Here is a 25,733-nt window from a genome sequence, read left to right on the forward strand (position 1 = left end):
TCTTCCCCAACTAATTCCTCTGTTATTTCCCTAGCTCTGTCAATAAGTCTCCTACCAAGAACTTTACCTATTATACTAAGAAGACAAATGCCGCTATGATTACCACACAGCTTTCTTCCGTGATTTCCAATCCTCCGGGACTCTACCTTCCTCTCAGGCCAATCTGCACATCTTCCATATCCATTCTACTACTGTCTCTCCCCCATGTTTCAACATTTCACCACACACCCCATCAATTATTTTTGGGGCTTTCACCATTTTGACTTTCTTCGTTACTTTTACTATTTTCATGCTATTGATCTTTTCGTCCTCTCCCATCCCCCTTCTCCCAGCCATTCCCCAGCCACTTATATTCGCGATAATTTCATTCTCTTTGTTTAACAGTAATTTAAAAGGTTCTCTCCATCTACCCACTTTTTCTTCCTTCTCCACTAGCAATATGCCATTTTTATCTTTCACTCCCATACTACCTTCTTTATTTCCTGTCCAGCTCTCTTCACCTCCTTCAAGAACATTTTCTTACATTCCATCCACTTTCCATTTAAATTCCTTCCAAACTCCTCATCCACTCTCTTCTCACTCTCTCTTACAAATCTTTTCACCTCTTCTTCTTTACATATAATACACTATTCCATCTGGCAACCTCCCTCATGCCTTTGGTTTATTTTTGCTGACTGTATGTTTCTTCATTTGTGCCATAGCTTGTCTCACCTCTTCATTCCACCATGCTCTTCTTTGTACTCTCTTTTTGTCTTCTCTTTACCTTACACACCACCTCACATTCTGCACAGACTTCTTCTGTGAATACATTGCACACACTCTCTCACTTTCCTCAAACTTCCACATTTGCTCAGAACTCGTTTTTCACTCTGCTCGTTCTTTCTTCTGTAGGTACACACACACACACACACACACACACACACACACACACACACACACACACACACACACACACACACACACACACACACACACACACACACACACACACACACACACACACACACACACACACACACACACACACACACACACCATAGCTCACGCTTGTATTCCTACTTTCAATGTAACCCACACATTCCTTGAACTAACTGATCCATTCTCTCTTATATTTTCATTCTAACATTTGAACACAACAATAAATTCACCCTCCCTTGCCCTCTCATTCTCACTTACTTCCGCACATATACCCAATCCATATTCCCACTCTCACATACTCTCACCTCAACACCTGGGCTTCGACAGGAAAACAAAGGTTCTAATATTTCATTACATGTACTTTGCACATTTGGCATGTCTGTTACTTTCATCCCTAATGCACCATACAAAAGTGGAAGACATCAAGCCTCTTTCCGCTTAAGATTAGCTGTCAGAAGAAAATAAGAAGAATGAATGTTGGAAAATCTGAAGAAATATTGTCCCTAACAACATAGTGGCTATACTGCGTTGAATAGAGAATGAGACAGTAAAACGATGAAAGTTGGCTGTGTTGTTACCTGAGTGACCTGTTCAGCATTGTCTCTTGTGATGTGTGTGCCTCCCAGGTAATACTCATACACCTCCTTGGCTAAGCTTTCTCTTCCAAGGATTCCTTTTGTGAAGCTAATTGTGGCGGGCCCAGCCACAGAAAAGTTATCCTCAACTGCTTTCTTAAGATTCTCGAAGGCGTACAGAGCTGAGAATAGAAACAAAACAGGGAAAAATTTGAGTAGATACATTAATAACTAATATCTATCTATGTATCTACAGCCAGACGCCATAATTTCACAAGGGGTGGCCGTTTGTCTCTGAGTTAGTTCGTTTACGGGGAGGGGCACTAACCCTCCATCATCCCACTTACTGACACCTGGGAACACATGTAGGTTGGTTATAGCTTACCACCCAGCGTTGTAAATTGTTTTCTGGCTTACAGGAAACCATTAGGCTTGTCACTCAATGGAAAGCCACATGAAAAGGAGAGAAGACTAATAAAAAGTGTCAGGAGAGATGGGGGGAAATAGGAGGAAAGGAGGACAGATACGAAAAAAGAATGCTAAAGGTGAAGGAAGAAGTAGGCAGCAGTGGACCAAGTGAGTGGACGAAGGTTGCCACCACCTGCCACCAATAACTTATGCATAGAGGAATTTATTTATAAAGATGGACGACATCTTCCGGTGCACCATCTCTCAATATGGATTATTTCACCAATGAATTTCAGCACTTGACACCATCTTTCCAGTAGTGATGGACCACTTCCCTGTTTACGGAACACCATCGTGGAGAAACACTAAGACTGGCGATAATACTGCAGCCCACCACCAAAACAACCATGACCTCGGGTGAAAGTGTACCCGAGTTACCCTCAGTATGGAGTGTGCATTACAATTCTGAATGAAAAATCATATTTTTGTCCTTTAAAGTGACATAAACAACGTGAAACGTGTGAACACATATGTAATAGTACCGATCAGCTAATTATTGGACAATAACTGGATAGTAAATAGTCCATAAAAATAGTTAACCATTAAACAGTACCTGCATCAACCCAGTTCAGAGTTTTGCCATAATGTCCCCGAGTATGAGTATGACGTGTGCATTCGCGGGTACGAAAACTCTGGCCTTGGTGGGGCTTGATTCAGCAATGTTTTCTGTCCATTAGCCTATTAGTGGTCGACATGTTATAGGGTCAACTCCAAGGCCACAGTGACCGATAAAAAGGTATAAGCCACATAGGTGGGAATCCCCCTGTGACATCACAAGTATTCACGGCTAGCCAGTCAACCAAAACCATTACCTCTCTGTCCTGCTCGTTATCCACCCACCACCCTTTTAATTAAATAGTTATTCATTAATTACCTTATTTGAGAGAGAGAGAGAGAGAGAGAGAGAGAGAGAGAGAGAGAGAGAGAGAGAGAGAGAGAGAGAGAGACGAGTATCTTATTCTCTTTTGGAGTTGTGTAAAGTAAGCTGCTAAATAAAGTAAAAGTATCCTGAAGTTAAAGTGAAAGAAGTATAGAGCTGGGAGTCTTTAAAAGTATCCATTGAAGAAGTTTTTGAAGGTCTGTTTTGTAGGTAGCATACTAATGATCTGATTCTGGGTCAAAATAATTCTCTTGTCAAATTAGCCTTTACTAATATAAAAAAAAAACTTTGTGATAGTATTATGTTGTAATGGTTTAATTTTTTTCCTAACTGCATGATGTCAAGCCTAGCTGCATGGTTTTTATTTATTAGGGCTGTATAAGTATAGCTAGACGTATTTGTTTGTATTTGTCCATCTCACCCGCATAGTGAAATATTATCAAAACAAGTAGACGTATTTTTTCATGAAGTCTCTGAATGACGCAGTTACCCCAAACTCCTATACTCGTACTCAGGGTTCTCGATGGTATTACGGTAACCCACGAGTGACTGGGAATGCAGTACCTCCGATTTCGACGCTCAGAATTAGAATCCCTGAAAGGATAAGTTGTGGTTACCACGCATCACATTCAGGAGCGAAAATTACCGTTTTTCCGTATCATGTATGTCATCAATACTGAAACAAAAGTGGAATAGGGTTCGCATGTACCGTACCATCGCCCGTCATCTTCAACCCCTTCAGTCGTATGACAGTTATTGATCTATTCATGGTACCTCAGACAATATTAAACCCGGAAAGACACATTGCTCAGAAGACAGCGGTGAAGGGATACATACTGTAGACCTTCCAGTTTAAAAAGACACCCTTAACCTGGATATAATAGCCTGGTAGCAACAAGAATAAACTAAGAAAGGATGTCCGGATTAAAAGGGTCAAGGTTACGATCGGTTAACTCGTGACAATGCATACATACAACAGCATCTATGCAATACTTACGGAGCGAAAAGAAAGCGCCTTCGTCCTTGTCAGTGCCTAACATAAGGTCCACATTGGCGATTTTGCCTTCTCTCATCAGCTTACCCGGCTCGTCAGGCAGGTACACCCCGTCCACTCTGGGTGTCAACGGCAGCGGCAGCATGTACCAGTCCTGTCAACGATAACGCATTCATACAAATGTCAGCAGCAACATATATTAGCACACTTGCCGACACCAACACATATTAATACTCCTATCAAGAACAAAAACAGTGTTTACCGTTATCAGTCTCAGTCATAGGACCCACTTTGACATGTATAGTCCTCCCCTTAACCCCCAATCTGTCCCCCTCCAACTGCACTGTACAAGCAATGTTTAGGATATGAAGAGAGTGTTATATTCAGAAGGGTTGACTGGTGGTTGATTAGTTATCTAGATTCCACACAGTGCCTTCTTTAAAGATGTCTGTTTATCCAAACGACTATGATTCTCTATAGCACTGCCACTGTGCGACGAATGAAGCCTGCCTGTAAATCTTCCGCTGAAGGGGTGGGGTAGTGTTGGAGGACTGTGACAGTCGGCACAATAACAATAACAACAATACGAGTAACAGCAGCGCGCGCGCGCGCGCGCACGCACGCACACACACACACACACACACACACACACACACACACACACACACACACACACACACACACACACACACACACACACACACACACACACACACACACACACACACACACACACACACACACATACATACTCAGTAGATCACAGCAACATGATGTCCTGTCACGATCAAAAGTTCGCTGACACTTCCCTACTGACTGCAACGATGGATGGAGCTGGATGAAATAGTTTTGTGTGACAGTACAAGGCACATTCAAAACAAATATAGGCAGGAAAGATAATCTCTGGTATTCATGGAGAAGTGAGAACTATGGGGCACGATACTGACAGGGAACTGTCGATGAGCTTTTGTTCGCGATGCATTGAGTCCTGACACACCGATGCCACTACCATCACTGCCCACGAATACTTTAGGAGTCTGTCCCATGAGATCAACAGAGGTAACATTTTCACACGTCAACAAATAGTTTCTGCAAACTCTCTACTTCCTTCCCTGGCTGACAGTCAGAGCCAAAGTTTAACAGTAAGCAAAAACCTGGTGGTGATTAGAAGCTTCTCTATACAGCACGAGTGTTAATGTCACTGCATTCTGTTTCTCATTCGTCTAGCAATGCCGAAAACTACCACCATAACACTAAACAAAGATACTTCCTTTGGAGTGAAATTTTTGCCACAACTTCCCTCCACATACGGTCAGGATTGAAGGGTAAGTAGAAGCGATGGTTTAGGAATGCAGCAGCCCTGAAAACAGCACCACCACTTACTAACACTGAAAGGATCAACAACGACAGCATGTACTGAGGACAGTCAAAGTCCTGTCTCTTTTCATGCTTTCTTCTGCGTGGACGTTGAAGTCAGTGTATTGAATCAATACACAACAATATTGATGTCACTTTTGAAACAGAAGATGAACAAAGGATGGAAAAACAAAATAGGAGAAAGAAATCCATAATCAGACTGCAGGTGTCCCCGATTCATTAAAAAAAAAAAAAAAAAAAAAAAGAAGAAGAAGAAGAAGAATCAGTTAAACTTGAACTACTGTTGGTTGAAGTTTGAGGAAAATTGATATGGGGAGGCGAATTCCAAAGAGAAGTCATTCAGGGAAGGAAGGAATCCTGGTAGGAGGAATTTCTGCACTATAACAGTGTGACAGGCATCATGAGTGCTACCAGATGCCCAAGTAGAACGGTGAAAGGCGCGGAGAGGTGGCAAAATGCATGCAACTGTATCTGAGCATTTGCCATAAAGGAATCTAAAATAATGAAGGGAAGCAACATTCTTTCCCTAACTGAAGGGGAAGCAGTTCATAGCAGGGAACGGTGCCATACTTTGTCGAAAGCTTTAGATGTATCAAGGGATACTACATGGGTTACTCCACTTTGGCCAGTTGTCTGATGGGCTGTTGGCGTACCTACATTCAGCATGGCAAAAGTGAATTTAGTGTGGCGAAAACATACTATCTGCCACAAATCATGTTGTTGGATTATGAATTTATAACAATATACTTTTTAATGTTAATCTCAAATACTTTACCAAGTAAAAATGTGCTATCTATGTATATGTAATCAGAGGAATCAGAGGAATTTGCCTTTTTTTAGGAACAGATAGATTTTGGCATCTTTCCAAGAATTAGGGAATGAAAACTTAAGTATGCAGAGTCTGAATAATTTAGCCTGAACATGACCAAGTTCTGGGGTACAGTTCTGGGGTATGGGAGGAATTCCATCTGAACACGTAGGTTGGTAAACTGACTAGGAGTCATTTCACATTTATTGTTCGTGTCTTCAGTAGAACAAGTTCAGGAGATCAAGTTCTAGTACAAGAACGTTTTGGTTGATTTCCTCTAAGGCAGAATTTCTGGCACACGAACAGAGAAGAATGTTACCTTTCCATGGAAGTCATTTACAAAATTTCAGCCTGAAGATTTTAACTGGGGACTGGGTGGTAACATGAGAAAATTAGTATTGAAAAAACTGACAGGTGATCATAATATTCTATTGTCATTAGGATTATTTAATAGTTTGGATGCTTGGCTGTGCAGAATGTTTGATTCACAGAGATTTATTGCTGTTTCTGAGTGGTTTTTAGCAGTTTCAAAATGATTAAAAGATTGTACTTTTTTTAATGTAAGACTTATATGCTAAAGACTTTGGATGGTTCCTCTGGCACAAAAGCAACTGAACCATCTGGTAAAGAGTTCGATATCTTACTAACATGTTAACAGGGTATGAACAGTTCCATACCAACTTCTGATAAGTAACAAAATTGCTACTGATCTGTGGCCAGACATATTCCATAGTGTCTGATGCAGCAGATTCGTGACCCTGAGTTTCAAAGTCCAAGGACAGAGAAACAGGAGAGGCGAAAGAACTTTTGTTGCTGATGTTACCAATCCTGGCAGGAACACCACACATTGCCACCCTTACTTATGTTATTGTTTTAATCATCATCATCATCACCAGCAGCAGCAGCATTATCCTTGCCTGAACCTAACACTCAACAACTACACTTAAGCAATCTCACTTGTATAATTTTGTTTCTCCTGATCATCCTGGCCTTTTTTACCCAACTAAGGATGGGGAACACAATGAAAGTGAAGTCACAAGAGAGAGAGAACTATCTGCAACATTGCCGTTGTTCTGGGACAGACATGCATTCACACACATTACATCTAACAGTATCCTGGCTCCTTCTCTTTCAGATAAGCAAAATTTCTGTTTGGATAAGTTATGCTTCAAGTAACCTCTTCGCTCGTAGACACCATCCCAGAGTCGAATAAAATCGCCTGGAATTAATAAAAGGCGAGAATATTACGTTATGGTATAAAAGGGTTATCGGTATTTTGCTAGCTTTCCAGGGGCCAGGAAATCCTACAGACTACACAGCATAATTAGTCAGCAGAGATACGGCACAGATGGAAGTTTCACCAACAAGTGCCGTTACGTAGCTTTTTTTCTCGCAATCCAGGAATAGGTCATAATATACTAGAAAACAAAAATTTTCTTCTAAAATGATTGTTAGGAAGTAGGAATGGCAAAAGTGCACAGATAAGAGACGAAAAAAGCACAGGAATAAGAAAGCTTTCAGGATGGGAGGAGATTTGGAGACTTATACCCATTACTACATTCCACCAGCTACAAGTTAATGGCTAAAGTGTGGAATGTAGTAATGGGTATTAGTCTCCAAATCTCCTCCCGTCCTGAATGCCCTCTTGTTTCTGCGCTTTTTCTTTTGTTATTTTTGCACTTTTGCCATTCCTACTTCTTAACAATCATTTTAGAAGAAAATTTTTGTTCTAGTTTATGACCTTTTTGTGGATGTATAATTATTCAAAAAGCAAGTGCTATTTTTGGATTGTTACATGCACAGCATACTGAAAGACTAAAACGAGGGAGCCTTCTCTTGAAAAGAAGTGTTTTGGTACATCCTTTAACTGCAGGCGAGCTGTAGGTAACCAATATTGCGCAAAATGACATACTTACGCTGACCGCTATACGGTTTTCAGGCCATAACTCGCGAACCGTAGCCTGAATGCTTTTCTAAACATGAAAAGAAACATCTACACTTGACAGGCATCGTTTTGGTACATAGTACTCTCGTGTACGCCGTTTTGTTTTGAAATTATGACTGGTGAAGTAGAAAGAAAGAAAGAAAGAAGAACAAAGGCGATATTTTTGCTGTTCAGTTTTGCGACTCCTACGAAGGATAGCAAGACTGCGAGTAATTTAGCACTTGAATAGCGAAGGTCTTTTAGTTCATAAGCTTAGGACTTAGCTTTGTGGCCGTTTTCCCTCGAATGCTCGTATACCTTATAAGAGAGACGCCATTCCGAACCTGTGCCATTCCTACCTACGGAGTGCTACTGCACTCCATGATGCAGGCCCTTTGGTCCTTCTTGGTTGCTCAGCACTAGCGCAAATGAGAGCCATTTCTGGACAGCTACCACCACCACCACTACCACCACCATTGCTACCACCACTACCACTACCACTACATCGCCTGCTACCACTACCAGTACTACCACCATTGCTACCGCTGCCACCAATACTGCTACCAATCTGGGACCCAGTTCTAACCATCCTGCCAAGTTCCCTTTTTCTCACTATTGGCTACACACACACACACACACACACACACACACACACACACACACACACACTCACACACACAGAAATTTATAGAATGCTAGATTCCTTATTAATCTTTTCAACCTTAATATTCGTTTGTATGTTATTTAAATCTCAGACACAGTTATGGCAAGAACATGAGCAACATAACCCTTCACTGGCTACACTGCCAAGGGATCGACTCACTGTCCATCTGTTATTCCTCCATGGACTTGTTCCTACATTGTCAAGTTTTCCTCATGATCCCAATTTTTCCACAGATATATTCACCCTCATGGATTTCTTCTCTTTATAAACCAATTTTCTCTTTATGAGAAGAAAGCTTTTCCCTTTAGGACCCACTTTCTCTCATGAACTTCATACCCTCCCCCCCCCCATGCACCTAGTTACCGGCGCCAACGAAACTGGAGGAAATTATGTATTTACCTGTGTTTCTTGTTTGCCGGAATCGAAAGATTCGGCAAACATGTTGGTCAGTTGTGTATGCTTGTTTGTCTGTCTGTTTCTTTGCTCTCACAGTTTTGCGCCAATAGTCCTAAAAAACTCAGAAGTTAGATATCCATTAGCCCTGGAAGCCAATTGTTCTTCATCAGAATCAGTCAAAGGCCCTGGGCATGGTGGGGGATTGATACTCCTCAATGGCCGTGGGTCCGGAAATTGTCGGGACCCAGTGGCCGACCCAGGCACCATTTTCTAGAACTAGAAAATCGATTATTTTCCTTACCAAAATTGAAGAGAACCATCTGGCGCACCTGGCAATGCAATTTCTAGCTACATAAACCCATCGTGTGCTCCTCACTGAAACTTGAAAATTCCCCCAAATGACTGCCTACAGGATTGTGAAAACCATACAAACACAATCGCATCCATCCGGCAAGCGCTCTGCCTATGGCAGTTTCAACTGTTTGTCTGTTTATCCACATATATCTCCAAAATTTATTCATGAATTTCAATGAAATATTCTGGAAGAGTGGGCCATGGGTGAGGAAAGAATTGATTATTCTTTGGGGGCGGATCTGGATCCAGATCCGAAGTATCCCGCATTATATTTCCAAAAGTTCTCCATGAATTCCAATGAGATTTTTTGGAAGGGTGGGTCATGGGACAAGAAAGAACTGATTAAATTTTGGGACAGATCCGGATCCTGTGTATCTCGCACAATATCTCCAAATGTTCTCAATGAATTTCAGTAAAATTTTGTGGAAGAGTGGGTCATGGGTCAAGGAACAAACGATTAAAATTGGGGGTGGATCCGGATCCTATGTATTCCACACAATATCTCTACGGATCTGGATCCGGATCGTTTTTAATGGCAATGACGCTGGCGGAGGAGCTTTGTTGTTTAACTCAGTGGTTCTTTTTTTCCTTCTGGGTCCGTTTCTCTCTTGTACCAAGTCATCCATGAATCAATTTCTCTAACCGACCTACTCCTGCCATGGACATATTATTCCCACACTGAAGAACTTACCTATTCCTCATGGACCTTATTCCCCTAATAAAGAGGATCTCACCACTGCCCCATGGATGCATTGTCATTAATGTGGGACGTACCTCTTACCCCATGGACCTATTGTCCCCCTTGAGAGGATTTACCTCATTGTCTGATGGGCCTCTTTCACCTCCATGAGATGAGATTCCTGTTCACTACATGGACTTATATTCTCATGAACTTGCATTCCTCATGGATGTACTGTGCTACCCAAGTGAACTTACTCCCAGTAGACCTAGTCCAAAAGGCTTCACCAGCAGGATGGAAACTAGTTTCCATTCAGAGAGAGAGAAACACTGAGAGATCATGACACAGCAGCTTTTGTCTGAAAGGTAGTATAACATGTAACATGCAAAATAAAATTGTTGAACAGGTGGTGTCAAGCTTTCAAATCCAGAGACATATGGTTCATGCAGTGCAAATCACGGCTGAATTTCACGAACCAGCTTACAAACAACAACTTACAAACAACTCCCAGTGGAACTGGGAGTCCTCCCATTTCCCCTCCTTTCTACAAAAGCAAATCCCACTATGGAGTTTTGTAAGAGGCAGATCTTTTATCAGTGGAAGAAGGATAAGGAAATGAGAAAACAGAAAACAGAAAGCTCCTTTTTTTTTCGGCAACTGACGATATGAGAAAAGATACGTGGTTATTCTTAGCTTTGTTAAGCTTGACCTGCATATATTGCATTATTAGTATGGACACTCACGAACAAGTCGTATGTTTGGTAGACTATCTGGCGTGCGTCGAGAACCTGGAGGCAGGTCAACATTTTCTGGCTGCCTTGGTCAGTGGGGCAGGATAGGGCCTTGGCGACCTTCTTGGCAGTCTGGGCAGCAGTGCGGGTGACAGCCCATGGACACAGGGCGCTACCAGACTGAGCGATCACGCGGGAAAATAGTCCTGTGGGGGAGTAGCTATTGCAATAAATGAAACCTGACAATCATCCATATCCTCTTCGGCTCAACTGGAGGCTGCGTATTCAGACTGGGGGGTCGATTTCTATGTAATCAAGAGGACTTTTTTTTTTTCTTCCTCATAATTATGGCTCATGAATTTTGTGCAACCATAACTAAGTACTAAAGCTATGAGATTAGCTTACTTCCATCAAGTAAAAACAAGCTGGCCATAGTTTGATCTACTTCTCATAGCTGTATCTAAGAGCTTCTGTAACCGAATGAATTATGTGCCAACATGAGCAATAGTTCACCGACAGTTCCTTACCAACGTTGTGCACTTGAATGCTTCTCACATCTCTCAACATATCAGAGAATACCCTTACTTAAACCAGTTTGTCCTGTACGTACTTCATGGTGCTCCAGTTTATATCTCATACACAAATACCTCGTGTAACAGTTACATGGTCAGAGTCGGGAGGAGAACTGTCGGCAAACTCTTGATCATGATAATGCTTTACAATAATAGCATATATTCAAGTGTTCTCAGGTGATCATTAGAACATATTCAGAATTTCATTAATATTATGGATGCAGTCAAAGAAAAAAAATGAAATCATAACTGCATGTAACATCAAACAAATCATTCCCATGTCACTCTGTATTCCGCCATCAGGTGTAACATGGAAGGAAGACATCCCAGATGCAGACAATACGGTGACATGAAAATAATTTGTTTGTTGCTACCCCCTTCATGATTAAGGTACCTGGAAATAGGTAGGCAGATAGATAGATAGATAGATAGATGCGGTAACTCGGTAGTGAGATTGATAAATGAACCTCCCTTACCTTTAGCGGCTGGTGTCAACATCTGATGTATGACAGATGCTCCTCCTGCGCTAGAACCAAAAATAGTAACTTGGTTTTCGTCACCGCCGAAGTATTTGATGTTCTGGTGAATCCAATGCAGAGCTTGTGTCTGGGGAAGTATTGGCAAAGGCTTTTGAGAGACATACCCTGTCGACCCTACCATTAATTCCAGTTTGTAACTTTGTTTTTGCGGGAATAACAGGGAGAGTTTCAATGTCGGATCATACCAGCCAGACGCTGATTCACAAACATAATATAAATTACTTTGTTTCTGCAGATCGGACAAGGAAGGAAGTCTGCAAAAGTATTCCGGATCTCTTGTTCTCCCTGATATAACAGTTTTCATTTACGTTAAGAATATATCTCTAGTTTGGCAATGAATCTCTGTCATTAACCCCCCTTTTTAATAGGCAAATATTTATAGCAGTGCATTAATACCAGCAATCACTTTTTGCTTGTTTTCACTTGACTCCTACACAGTAATGGCGTAACTTTACTTGTTTATGTCAAGATTATTCATGCAGCTTTGACTTGGCTTCTCAGTATATCTAACTATATATAACTATATATAACTATATAACTATATAACTATATAACTATATATATATATATATATATATATATATATATATATATATATATATATATATAACTATATAACTATATAACTATATATATATATATATATATATATATATATATATATATATATATATATATATATATATATATATATATTTTCAATCATCATTCATCATCCAATCCTACGTTGTCCCATGAGGATCGTAGGAGCCCTGGGCTAGGCATGTTGGTCCTGACATTAAAGATGAGAGTGACCAGCTTCCCTCATCCCTGACTGTCATTAAGTCAGCAATAAGCTCCAACCACTCCTTGGACATACACCTTCACCGGCTCAATCCTATTGGAGCGCCGTAATCACCCATTAAACCATCAGACGCAAAAATTTGGTTATATGGTTACCACCCAGCATAGTAAATGGTTTCCTGGTGTACAGGAAACCATTTGGTTTGTCACTCAGTGTAGAGTCACTCACAGGCAGAATGAAGAGAAAGAATGAAGGAAAGAAAGACAGAAGAGGGAGTGTAAAGTCACCTGTAGGCAGAAGGACGAGGAAAGAATGAAGGAAAGAAAAAGAGAAGAGGATGGAAGGAAAGAAGGATGGAGGAGAGGAAAGGGCAAACACCTGAGAGCACCACTACATCGAGTGAGTGGATGATGAGTGCCCCCACCCACCACACACATATCTATCTATCTATCTATCTATCTATCTATCTATCTATCTATATATATATATATATATATATATATATATATATATATATATATATATATATATATATATATATATATATATATATATATATATATGTATATATATATATATATATATATATATATATATGTGTGTGTGTGTGTGTGTGTGTGTGTGTATATATAGAGTTGCATCAAGTTCATCTAGATCTCTGGACCCTGCCTAACCTTCGGGTGGGAGAGATGTGGATGATGATGGTTATGTTGGGGAAGAAAATACATACATACATACATCATCTAATCCTGTGTTGCCCTATGAGGAGTGCAGGAGGCTGTGGCTAGGCAAGTTGGTCCTGACCTTTAAGATGAGTGACCAGCCTCACTCATCCCTGATTGGCATTACGTGAGGAATGAACCCCAACCACGCCTTGGATATAAACAAGCACAGGCTCACTTCCGTTTGCGGGCCTTAATTACCCGCTAAACCACCATGTGCCCTAGTTTGATTATATCGTTACTCCCCAGCATAGTAAATGGTTTCCTGGTGTACAGAAAACCATTTGGCTTGTCATTCAGTGTAGAGTCACAAGCCAAATGGTTTTCTGTAAACTAGGAAACCGTTTACTATGCTGCAAAGTAAACATATAACGAAACTATGACACCTGGTGATTTTATTTTCACACACACACACACACACACACACACACACACACACACACACACACACACACACACACACACACACACACACACGAATATTCACTTTTGTTTGGTTTTGAAAAGTTTAATACTTGCTCTGAACGAAGATGAACACATAAATCAGGAATCTGCTGAACAAGTTTATCTCAAGAATACTACCTCTAGCTGTGTTGTGAAGTGTTTCAGCAGAGACATGATACATAACACTCCTCCAGACTCATATACATAATTTATGCTCAAAAAGTATTGACTGTGGTTTGGTTAGGCACTGTTAGGTAGTTGTTGTCAGCGGAAATACGAAAATTAGTTATCGTACAAACAAGTGAAGCTCAAGCAAGATAGAACCATAAACAACCAATACTGTACATACCTGATGAAGGTCTATCTATCTATCTATTTCCAGACACCATAATCCCGTAAAGGGTGGCCATTTGACTTTGAGTTATTGGTTTTACGGGGAGGGGCACTAACCCTCCACCAACCCTCTTGTTGATACGTAGGGAGCACGTATGCCTTGGTTATATGGTTATCACCCAGCGTTGTTAATAGTTTCTTGACTTACAGGAAACCATTTGGCTTGTCATTCAATGTAAAGCCAACTGTAAAGGAAAGAAGGGCAATAAGAAGTGACAGGAAAGATGGGAGATATAGGAAGAGAGGAGGGAAGGCACAGGAAAAAAAAATGATAAAGGCTAAGGAAGAAGTAGGCAGCACTATATCAAGTGAGTGGATGATGGTCGCCACCACCTACCAGCATAAAAAGAATCCCATACACAACTTAACCCATTAGTGGCAAGGGTTCTTGTGCGTGTGAGTTCGCAAGAAAAGTACTTTGAGTACTGTCCTCCATCTATCGGCTCATAGTCACAAAGTTCTTTAGTCCACATTCCGGGGTTCCCCCATTTATTAACTTTTGAAAATGCCTAATTCCGTGTTTTTAAAATGATCCTAAGTACCACTAGGTTAAGAAAATGTAATTCAAATCAAGCAGTCTTTGGCAGAAGACAAGGCTATGAACAACCAACCTTACACACAATTTGAATTCAGAAATATAAAACTATGAACAAACAATTTTATACACTACTTAAGTTTATGAACGATTAACACATAAACCTGTCTTCATCTGCACCCCATAAGTGTCAACCCTCACCCACCTGTTTTCCTCCATGTACCCTGTACATGTACTGATATACAGCATTTTCCAGTGTCGGCCTGTTTGCTCCACTGAAATATTTTCCCTTATAGACATTTTCCCCATGGAACTATTTTCACTCATTGCCGTACATTTCGGAGAGATCCAATTTTTTTTTCCCCAAGGATGCATTTTCCCATAGACCAATATTCCTCATCGTCTTATTTACTCTCATGGACCTGTGTTCCACCACGTACCTACTTCTCCTCGATAATTTCCTTGGCCTTCTTCACCATGAACCTATTCTTCTTTTACAAAACTTGCCTCTCCCATGAAACTATTTTCCATCATGGGCCTAGTTTTTCCCCATCAGAAAACACTGGATCCTCAGATGATCCCCCTTCCCCCTCCTTTTTTTTTTTTTTTTTTTAAACCATGGATCTGTTTCCCTCACAGACGTATATTTACCTGATGGACCTATGTTCGTTCCTGGACACATTTCTCCAGAGGTGTATTCCATATGGCCTTTTCCTTCCCACATGGACCTACGCCTGCCCTGGATCTATTCAGACCAAGAACTCATCCACCATGGCTCTATTTTTCACTACTCACCCACAATCCCACCCATTCACATACCCAAAGTCTCACCCAGTGTACTATGTCTCTTAAGTATAGCAATGGATCAGGAATTTTCAACACACACACACACACACACACACACACACACACACACACACACACACACACACACACACACACAGGTACATTGAAAATAATATGCAGGGTTTGAATACATTACTTGGTCCTTGAGTCCTAAATTGCCAGGCATCACTTGGTCCTCAGTTGACAGGAACCCTGTGTGATAAACCAGTAGCCATTTAGTATTACTTGATGTGTGTGTGTGTGTGTGTGTGTGTGTGTGTGTGTGTGTGTGTGTGTGTGTGTGTGTGTGTGTGTGTGTGTGTTGGTCATGACCTTTCCTAGTCAGTACAATTATTATGGTATAAACATATTCAGATGACAATAGATTGTTGTTTGGTTTATAATTACCAGCTAAACTGATAATTTGATTTAGGATGTCATCAGACGTTTCCATTGGGACACATTTTTGACTGTGTGTACTTTCAGGAGCAAAAGTTTATCGACAATCTTTTGGTAGCTTTAGCTTTTCACTTCTATATTTTTCATTATTATCCATACTCCAGAGAGCATCCTTGCTTCTCCTCATCATTTATCGTGTTCTTCATACTGTCATCACAAATGCATTTAATGTTATAACTTCAGTGGCAACAGCTGGCAAAGATGTTTTGGCAACACTAGTGCATCTGTAGTCAGTATTTTTAGCTCATATGCTTATCCAAAAAATTTCAAACCTCTTACACAATTATCTGGTAAGTTTCTTGGGTTTTGAAAACTTCATGACTGGGTTTTAAAATAGGTGTTTAAATATTGAATATTATAAAGTGTATTCAAAGTTATGTCCAAAAACTGTACTGTCCATTGAAATATAATCTGTGCTTATTCCATGTGAAACAATTTGACACCACAGACAATGGCTATTGAAATATGCCAGATGATTCTACCCCACTTTGGTAAATATATTATCATGACGATGCCATATATTTCTTTCTTTGACATTTCCTTGTCAGTACTGTTGTTGGACCCTCCCAGAGACCAGTCATAGAAACGCCTTTGTCACTGAATTCCTGAATTATTAAGTTACTGAAGTATTGATGGTCCGATATCACAGAACAGCACGCCCACACTGTTATACCATTTCGTTTTCTGTCACAAGGTTAGGAAAGTTTCAAATCATTGAGAATTCAGTGTTTAACCCTTAGAAATTTGAAGATAAATGTAAAGTTAATGGGGTAGTTTTGGAATGGGGCTGGCATTCCTTAGTTTTGCTCTAGGATGCATGATGACCAGTTATTTAGGGCTTTTCTATAATTCTGGCTTGCTTTTGGTAGGCTTTCAGTACTCTGGGCAAGTTTGGATACACAATGTTTTCAGTTTCGGTGAGATTGGTCTGTCGGTATTTTGTAAGTCAATCTTACTGGAAGAAGTTTGTGCGGGAACTAGTTTTAGAGTCGGATGGATAGATAGACAGGCAGATGGATTGATGGATAAATGAAAAACAAATAATGTTAGGTGAGTGAATGGCAGGATACATAGATACATGAATTTGTGGGAAGTGATTAAAAAAAAAGGATTAGTGGATGAGCAGTAGGCTAGATATATAGGTAAGCTATAAATGTATACCGTAGATGAATGACTGGAAGATGATACATAGATATATGAGTAGTGGCGGCGTCTGGAAACTTAGGAGCAAAAGGGGATGGTGCCAGGTGTCGATAGATTATAAGCTTTATTTTCTTCTTTGTATCAGACCCTCTTTTTTTTTTTCTTTTTTTTTTTTCTGAAGGCCCAGCAAAGGCAGTAGTTGGGCATGCGTGTTGGCATGCACATTCACATGATAACACATTAAGCTTCTTGGGATATCACAAGATAGATGACCAAGTAGGACTTTATCACCCCTCTCATGCATGATTTTTTTTTTCTTTTTTTTGTACTGTATGAACAGCCGCGGTCAGTAACATTAGGAAACAGTTATAAAAATCTTGTAACATTTTCTGAGAAGTTTGTTTTAGAGGGAATGTCGCATCACTGGGTTTCAGAAGCAGTGTTCACTTTCTCGTTATTAATCACAATTAAATATAACAATATTTCCGACCATAATAGTACTGTCAGGGCCAAATTTTTGCCCAGTATTCTAGTAAAAATGCTTTAAAAAGGACATGTTTACCACCATAAGGGAATATTATCAAACAGTCATCTTTGGACAGAGAAACATACTATTTCTTCCTAGCTAAGGATTGTACCCAGGAGAGGAAAGAGAGAAACTTTGAATCTATGGAAAGAGAAACACCGAACCTCGATCAGCCTCAGAACATTAGCCAACAGAGGGAAGTGAGAAGTAAAAGAAATCAGATATTAGGCTAAAATACATCGGCAACCTTACGTACCGAAAATGCCAAGGCGGTACTGCACGACCACCAACACCACATCGTGATCCAGAAAGGCGTGTGGGACGTAAGGGTTTGAACCACCATAGATGAATCCGCCTCCATGGATCCACACCATCACCGGTAGATTTTGAGGGTCGTTCTTTGGCTGTATCACGAACACTTCGTTAGCACTAAGGAAACTGATAACATGGAGTGATGATATATAATGTGGGCCAATAAAAAAGGCACCAGAAGGTTAGCTGTGGTTTATTGTGTATAAAATTCGACATAGCTAAGAGTAGTTCACAGAGTGAGTCTATCAATATTTCCAACAAGTTTAAGACAGAATATAAGGGCAAGGAATTCATTACATAACCAGTCATCAGTGCATTTGTGATCTGACCCCTAGACCGGCAATTCCACACTACGTGTGTCAGTCAGTACGAGGTCTGGCCACCATTTGCAGCCATGCAAGATGTAATCCTATGCCTCATTCTGGACACCAGTTCAAGTGGTGGGTACTGTGGAAGCTTCCCCCACTCTCCTTGCACTGTCTGAATCAGTTGTGTGTTTTGTGGTCTGGGGTCATGCGACGATAGGCACCTCGTAAGATAATCTCACACATGTTCAGTTATGTTTAAATCGGGTAAGAAGTTAGACCATGGCACTGTGTTGACATTCTCAGCCTGCTGAAACTCAGTGCGACACGAGCGGCATGTCAACAACCGTTATCATGTTGCAACATTGTTACACCAGGATGGTCGCGTAGAAACAGGATCACATGGGGCCTGGGAACATTGCTGACATACCCTCGAGCCGTCAGGTTGCTTTCGATGATTACTAGAGGTGATATGTAGTAGGCTGGAATGCCTGCCCATGCCACGATGCCGAGTCCACCCCAATGATTACCTCGTCTCACACAAGAGTTAGTATAACGTTCATTACGTCTCCTCCAAACACACAGACGTCTGACAGAGTGATGCACACAGAATCGACATTCGTCAGTGAAAAGAACAGCATTCCTTTGTTCAGTGTTCATATTAGCTATACCACTGTAGTGTGTTCCGACGACTGGCGAGTAAGAAACCTAAACCTCTTACAGATCTGCATGCGTTTAGGCCAAACTACCGCAGTCGTCGCCTTATGGTGGACACCCCTATCCGATGATTAAGTAGACCAGGAGTCTCACGTGCTGTTTATGCTGCTGACCAGAATCTGTCCAGCAGATACAGCATCCGGATGTGGTGATTTTGACATTCTGTTGTGACTTGTACTCTTCCAGGATGCTGTCGGTTGTCAGCTGAGCCTGTGTCATGATGCCTCTGGATGAGCCTGACAGTCATTGAATGATGACACTCCCCATTCTACGGGCTAGCTCGCACTGTGCCGTGCCACCCTCTGGCATCCCTAAGGCATGATGATGTTCAAGGCATGATAAACGTGGGATGGTGGCAGTCTTTCAAGAACTAACAGACTGTATTTCACTTATGATCTAACCTTCATCCTAAAGATAAAACAGCCACGAATTCCAATTCCACCAATAGGCAGCAAATGGAATTTGATAAAAAATTAATATTATCTTTGAGACACTACCTTACTTCGTGAACAAAGCCAATCTTTGAATTCAGATGGGTGTTGTATGAGCACATGGTTATACCAAATCAGATCAATGTTGGAAACAAGTAATGAAACACGACTTATTGCAACTGTATTAGGTGATGCGTTTTCATTGACTCTCTCTCTCTCTCTCTCTCTCTCTCTCTCTCTCTCTCTCTCTCTCTCTCTCTCTCTATATATATATATATATATATATATATATATATATATATAAAGTCAAGAACTATGCAGGGGTAAAGAAGGTAAGGAGTCGGCTTAGCACACCTAATCTCTTGGAAGCTGATTTTACAAGAGATGTAATATGATCTGGCCAAGATAAATCCCAAGTGAATGAAACCCCAGGCACGTCCAAAGATGATGCAGGTTTGAGCTGGATATTATTAAACATTAGTGGGTACTCCTGTGGATGATTATGGTGGGTTGATAGGTTTAAAAACTGAGTCTTTGATGCATTTAAAACAACATAATTATTTTTACCCCAGTCAGAGATACGAACCAAGTCAGACATTAGGTGTGCCATAGCCACATCTCTTGGTTGCTGAAGTAACTGCTGAGATAGACGTTGCAGGAACCGAATGGAAAGGTGAAGAGTGGAATCATCAGTGTACGGGTGGATAGGGTTAGATGTACAGCTTAGATCATTGATGAATTCAAGGAAGAGAGTTGGTGATAGGACAGAGCCCTGAGGAACACCACTGTTGATAGATCTAGGAGAAGAATGATGGCTGTCTACAACAGTGGCTATAGAACGAACAGAAAGGAAGCTGTAGATGAAGGCACAGATAGAAGGATAGAAACTGTAAGAGGGCAATTTGGAAATTAAAGATTTATGTCAGACTCGATCGAAAGCCTCTGAGATGTCAGGTGCAATGGAAAAGCTTTCGCCAAAGTCCCCAAAGGAGGATGACCAGGAGTCCGAAAGGTAGGCGAGAAGATCGCCAGTGGAGCGACCCTGACGGAACCCATACTGACAATCAGAAAGAAGGTTGTGAAAGATGCTTTAAATTTTTTGCGTTAAGAATAGACTCGAAAACTTTTGAGACACAGGATGTTAAAGTAATTGGACGATAGTTAGATGGTTGGGAATGGTCACCCTTCTTTGGGACTGGCTGAATGAGAGCAAACTTCCAGCAAGAAGGAAAGGTACAAGTTGAAAGACTAAGACAAAAGAGTTTACCTGGGCAGAATGTAAGCACGGAAGCACAGTTCTTGAGAACAACAGAGGGACTCCATTAGGCCCATGTGCCTTGTTTGTACTGAGGCCAGTGATGGCAAAAAATACATCAGCTGAAAAAATTTTAATGTTAGCCATGAGGAAGTCAGACAGAGGAGGTGATGGAGGAACAGCACTGAATCGTCTAAGGTGGAACTGGAGGAGAACCTCTGAGCGAAGAGATCAGCTTTATCAGTAGAAGAAATAGCTACAGAGCCATCAGAGTAGAAAAGAGGAGGGAAGGATGATGTGGTAAAATTGTTAGAAAGGTTTTTAGCAAGGTGACAAAAGGAACGGGAAGAATTCAAGTTGGAGAGTTGAGAGCATTGAGTACGGATGAAATTATTTTAAGCAGAGCGAAGAACAGACTTAGCACGATTCCGGGCAGAGACTTAAACAAGATGTGATTCAGGGGTGGGTTGGCTGTAGTACCTTTTATAGGCCCTCTCCTTGTTGCGGACAGCATTAGAACAAGCGTGATTAAACCAAGGATTTCTTGTATTAGTCAAAGGGTATGAGAAAGGAATGTATGCTTCCATGCCCGAAAGAATAACCTCTGTAATGCGCAAGGCACACTCAGATGGCTCCCGGCCACGGAAGCAATAATCATTCCAGGGAACATCAAAGAAGTACTGCCTGAAGGCCTCCCAATCCGCAGCTCCAAAGTGCCACATTCGACATTTCTTTGGAGGGTCCGCAGGCCGTACCGGAGCGATAGGACAGGTTAAGGTAATAAGGCTGTGATCAGAGAAGCCCAATGGAGAGGAAAGATTAACACCGTAACCAGAACGATTAGTTGTAAGGAAGAGGTCAAGTATATTGGAGCTCTCTCCAAGGCGGTCAGGGATATGGGTAGGGTACTGTACAAGCTGCTCTAGGTCATTAAGGGTATATATATATATATATATATACGTATGTATATTTGACGATTTTATTCTAATCTTTTTCTCTGAACTGAAAGAGATGGACAAGTTTACTCCATGTATACTAAATTAAATGAAGTGCTCGAAACAGAATACAGCAGGGGTGGGTAAGTTAATGAAAGACGTTAGTTTCGTTAACCGTTTAGCTTCGTTAAAGTTAATCGGTGAATTGTGCCAAAAATTAACGGAAGTTAATCGTTAATCCATTAATCCGCTAGTTTTACATATGAAAATCGATTTTTCTTAATAAAAAACACTCATGCTGCTAGAATATCATGTCGGTACATGCATGGTATGTATGTAACTTTCGGATAGTGAGTGACATGACAGTAGTAGAAATAGTCATTATGGGAATTTTTTTGATTTTTCACCATTTTATGAGCTGCTATTTTTTTTTTTTCCTCCAGCAACATGGTCGAAGCATGTCTGGAGTTGTGAACCATCTGTTATATAACAGATTTTTCACAACTTCAGATCTAAGTTCATATAACTTATATGAACTTAGCTCTGACACACACACACACACACACACACACACACACACACACACACACACACACACACACACACAAAACTCGTATCGATTTCTGAATCACGGTATCACTCACCACTAACTTTGACACTATCAATTTGACAATTTAAATGTCGATTCGAAGCGTTTCCGACCTAAAGTGACCTTTTTTAGGACATAATTAACGGATTAACGGATCAACGGAAATGTTAACGGAAGTTACCGCTAATCCGTTAAGTTCAAAAACAAATTAACGCTTTAACTAGTTAAGAAAAACATTAACGTCGTTAATAACGGATTAACGATTAAGAGTTAATGACCACAACTGGAATACAGTGTAGCGAGAAAATGTGCAATACATCTTTTGTGAAATGGTTAAAATCTTCTTTCTGAAGGTTATTTCCTATGCTCTAGGGAGAATGCTCATATGGAACCATTCGTAATATCACCCCTCGGTGAACCGCTACCCTCCAAGTGTGTACGAGTAAAACGAAATTTCGGTGTCTTATGTACTGATCCCAAGTGATTCAGTGCAGTTATAAAAGAAGTTCCGTATTATTCATGAAAACACTGAATCTGAAACTTCAGCATTCAGTTTAGGCATTTCACTACGGCGAGTGCACTACGTAAAGTCTTTTAAGTTTGTGGTAACCTCATCGCGAGAATTACTTCGTACAGTAAAATGTGAATCAAAGCCGTGAGAGAGCCAACAGGTTGGATATGGAAGGCTAAATAGCACCTCTTCCATGGAGAATTATTATGCAAAATATACTTAAGTATTCTCTTGCATGTTATTTTTATCGCATTAATACCGAAGCAGTTTGCATTAATACCGAAGCAGTTTGCATTAATACTGAAGCAGTTTGCATTAATAACGTACAAGAGGATACTGGGGTGTAATGTACTGAATGAATTACCAAGGGAAAAGTATACCGGAATCTCCATAGTCACATAAAATAAGACCAACCGTTTTACCTTAGGTGTGAAGACATTGAGGTAGAGACAGTCCTCACTGCCATAGTAGTCCTTCTCCTCTGGTTTGTGGTTGGTGACAAATGGTTCGATACCGAGCTGTAAACAAGGCTCAGGCGTCACCGACCCGTCTCGCACACCCGACCACTTCTCACCTGGTTCTGGGTCCTGGAACAGGCGGCTTATCATCGTTATCATCAAGCAAGGGACAGATTGCATGAAACAGGATGAGACTTACTATGATATCGGTATGAATCTCCTTCCTTACTAGTAAAATCAACCTTCTAATTTGACTTTACACTTCGTGATTAACGGATCTTCAGGTTGCAACAAATGTGCCACAACACACTTGCATTAAAACTATGTAATACACTTGGCTTTTAGAAACAGTTCAACACTGTTTGATAAAAGTAAAAGTGAGATTCTAACATTCTGTCAGAGTATGACTGATGATAGCCCAATACTATATAAGATCAGGTATAGTGATATTCTAATTCCTTTGAAGGAGCAATATAACATTATACAATACAAACACTGAAAGTCATATTAAGCAACATTCTAACACATCTTAGAATACATAATGGTGATATCATAACCCTTCTTGAAAAGCAATTCTAGCAACATTCTAGCACTTTAAGAGGCAAGCTGAGCAACATTCTAACATTTTTTTGACAGTAATTTAAGCTACTATCTAGAAACTGACGTCGCTGGACAGTAAGTGGTCTAACACGACGATATGGTGTACCTTGAAGCGTAGGGGACCAAGGGGAGGCTTGGCGAAGGGTATGCCATAGTAGGAGTAGAATGTCCTGCCCTTAATAGACTGCTCCACCACGCCAGAAACATGCCCTCGCCTGGTCATCAGTACGGGCGCCTGGCCAGTCCCTCCTACGGCCGCCACCAGAACTAGCAGCCCCGCCACATGGATACCAACCCTCATTGTTCCCCTTCTTTGATGAATCTGACAAAAAATAAAGTCGGTGGTGCATTGGACCACTGTAGCTTGGCCTAGAACAGCCATGCCTCCACACTGAGTAGTGGAGCTAAAATTGCCCTTTCTTCGTCTTGAATGCTGAGTAGAAAATAGATATTTTCATTTGATTATGGTGCTAATAACGAAAAAATACAATCCAAACGTGGTGGAGGCAGAGTACTGTTTTATTCTACCACTGAGGAACAACAAATAAACAACCAAAGAACGAAAATCTCTCCCAAATTGAGACCGACGAACTGGAGTTACATCGACTGCCTGATTATAAATGATCCTTGCCGGCATAAGCGTGAGTATTGCCGCAGTGTGTGATTCTAGTCAGGCTACAGGAAGATGGTTTTCCTCACCTGAGAGACATTCAAAATGTCATGGAGTTGAAAACTGCCTCGAGTAACCCCTGCAACGTTTGAATTTCCCTCGTGTGAATGAAAAAATAAGTCTGGCATCAGCCTGAAGAATTACATAGTAGGTTCATAACTGGGAAGAATTTACACACACACACACACACACACACACACACACACACACACACACACACACAAATACACACACTATAAACCAGCATGCATTACGACCAGACATGGGACCAGGGATGATTTAAGCTGTATTGATGAAAAAAAAAAAAAAAAAAAGGCGCACTGGAATTGAACTGAAACAGATTCGATCATCTGATATATTGTAAACTGATGTTATGCTGGAAGCAGTTTTCTTTACGTGACCAGTTATGCTGTATTTGTATTTACAAATCCAAATCTGTATTGTTGATTTTAGAGTACCCCTCCAAGTTTTCGTGCTGTGTTTTTTGGTGCAAAACATGTGAGATGTCATTCTCTTATGGTTTTTTGACCGGATGGTTTTTGTCCTGTTAGTTTGTATACGAGTATAATGTTAACTTCTCCTCAAAAAGCATTGTTCCTTTTTTACTGTTTGGAATGTGTTCTTCATTGCTTTAATATGGTAGTGAATCAGTTACCACAAACTAAAAGCCTTATGTGTTTCTTTTTTATGAAAATTATACCGATGGTTGAACTGAAAATTAACATAACCTTAGCCTCTTAGCTTGTAGCGGTACAATATGACAACATCCGTCAGAAGAATAAAGCCTTTTTTCCTCTTTATTTTAGCGTCATTTTGTTGTACAGGATACATGTCGCCTCCCACACTATATAGGTGCTGACTCAAACATGATTAGGGGAAGTCAGTCCCCATGGATAATGTATTTAGCCTGTTTGTTTTGCTGAGCTATAAGCTAGCCAACCCGAAGGGGTTAACATTTCATAAATGTGCAGTAATATTAAATATGTTCCTGTTCCCACTGGTATATGATGTACAAACTTTGCTATGTATAATTGTTGCTGCTGATCAACTGCGGTCTGTCTGGTCGAGCAGACCTACCAACCGCAGGCAAGCAGCCGCCCCCGCAGGACAGTCCCGTGCACAACCATGTTCCCATACGGTGTTGCGAGACGCAAGGAAAAGTGTGGAGATTTGGTTACTGAATGGACCCCGGATTTGGGTCTGTCCACCCAGTTAACAAGATCACCATAGTAGGGTCCAC

At 40.8% G+C, this 25,733-nt stretch overlaps 1 protein-coding gene across 1 annotated transcript in view; it reads right to left on the minus strand.

The window, feature by feature from the left end:
- The window catches only part of LOC145406423 (carboxylic ester hydrolase-like), a 108,403-nt gene extending 84,279 nt beyond the window's left edge, over positions 1–24,124 (minus strand). Inside the window, exons 1-8 of the mRNA XM_080277583.1 lie at positions 23,930–24,124; positions 23,176–23,352; positions 17,967–18,108; positions 15,740–15,795; positions 11,817–11,946; positions 10,781–10,974; positions 3,839–3,989; positions 1,497–1,675 (exon numbers count right to left, since the gene is read on the minus strand). Of these exons, the coding sequence (XP_080133709.1) occupies positions 1,497–1,675; positions 3,839–3,989; positions 10,781–10,974; positions 11,817–11,946; positions 15,740–15,795; positions 17,967–18,108; positions 23,176–23,352; positions 23,930–24,124 (1,224 nt within the window). The remainder of the gene's footprint in view (positions 1–1,496; positions 1,676–3,838; positions 3,990–10,780; positions 10,975–11,816; positions 11,947–15,739; positions 15,796–17,966; positions 18,109–23,175; positions 23,353–23,929) is intronic.
- Positions 24,125–25,733: the final 1,609 nt, after the last annotated feature.

This window comes from Coenobita brevimanus, chromosome 8 (genome assembly GCF_032717465.1).
Source record: "Coenobita brevimanus isolate Jiangsu-jjx chromosome 8, ASM3271746v2, whole genome shotgun sequence".
In the NCBI taxonomy this organism is placed as follows: Eukaryota; Metazoa; Arthropoda; class Malacostraca; order Decapoda; family Coenobitidae; genus Coenobita; species Coenobita brevimanus.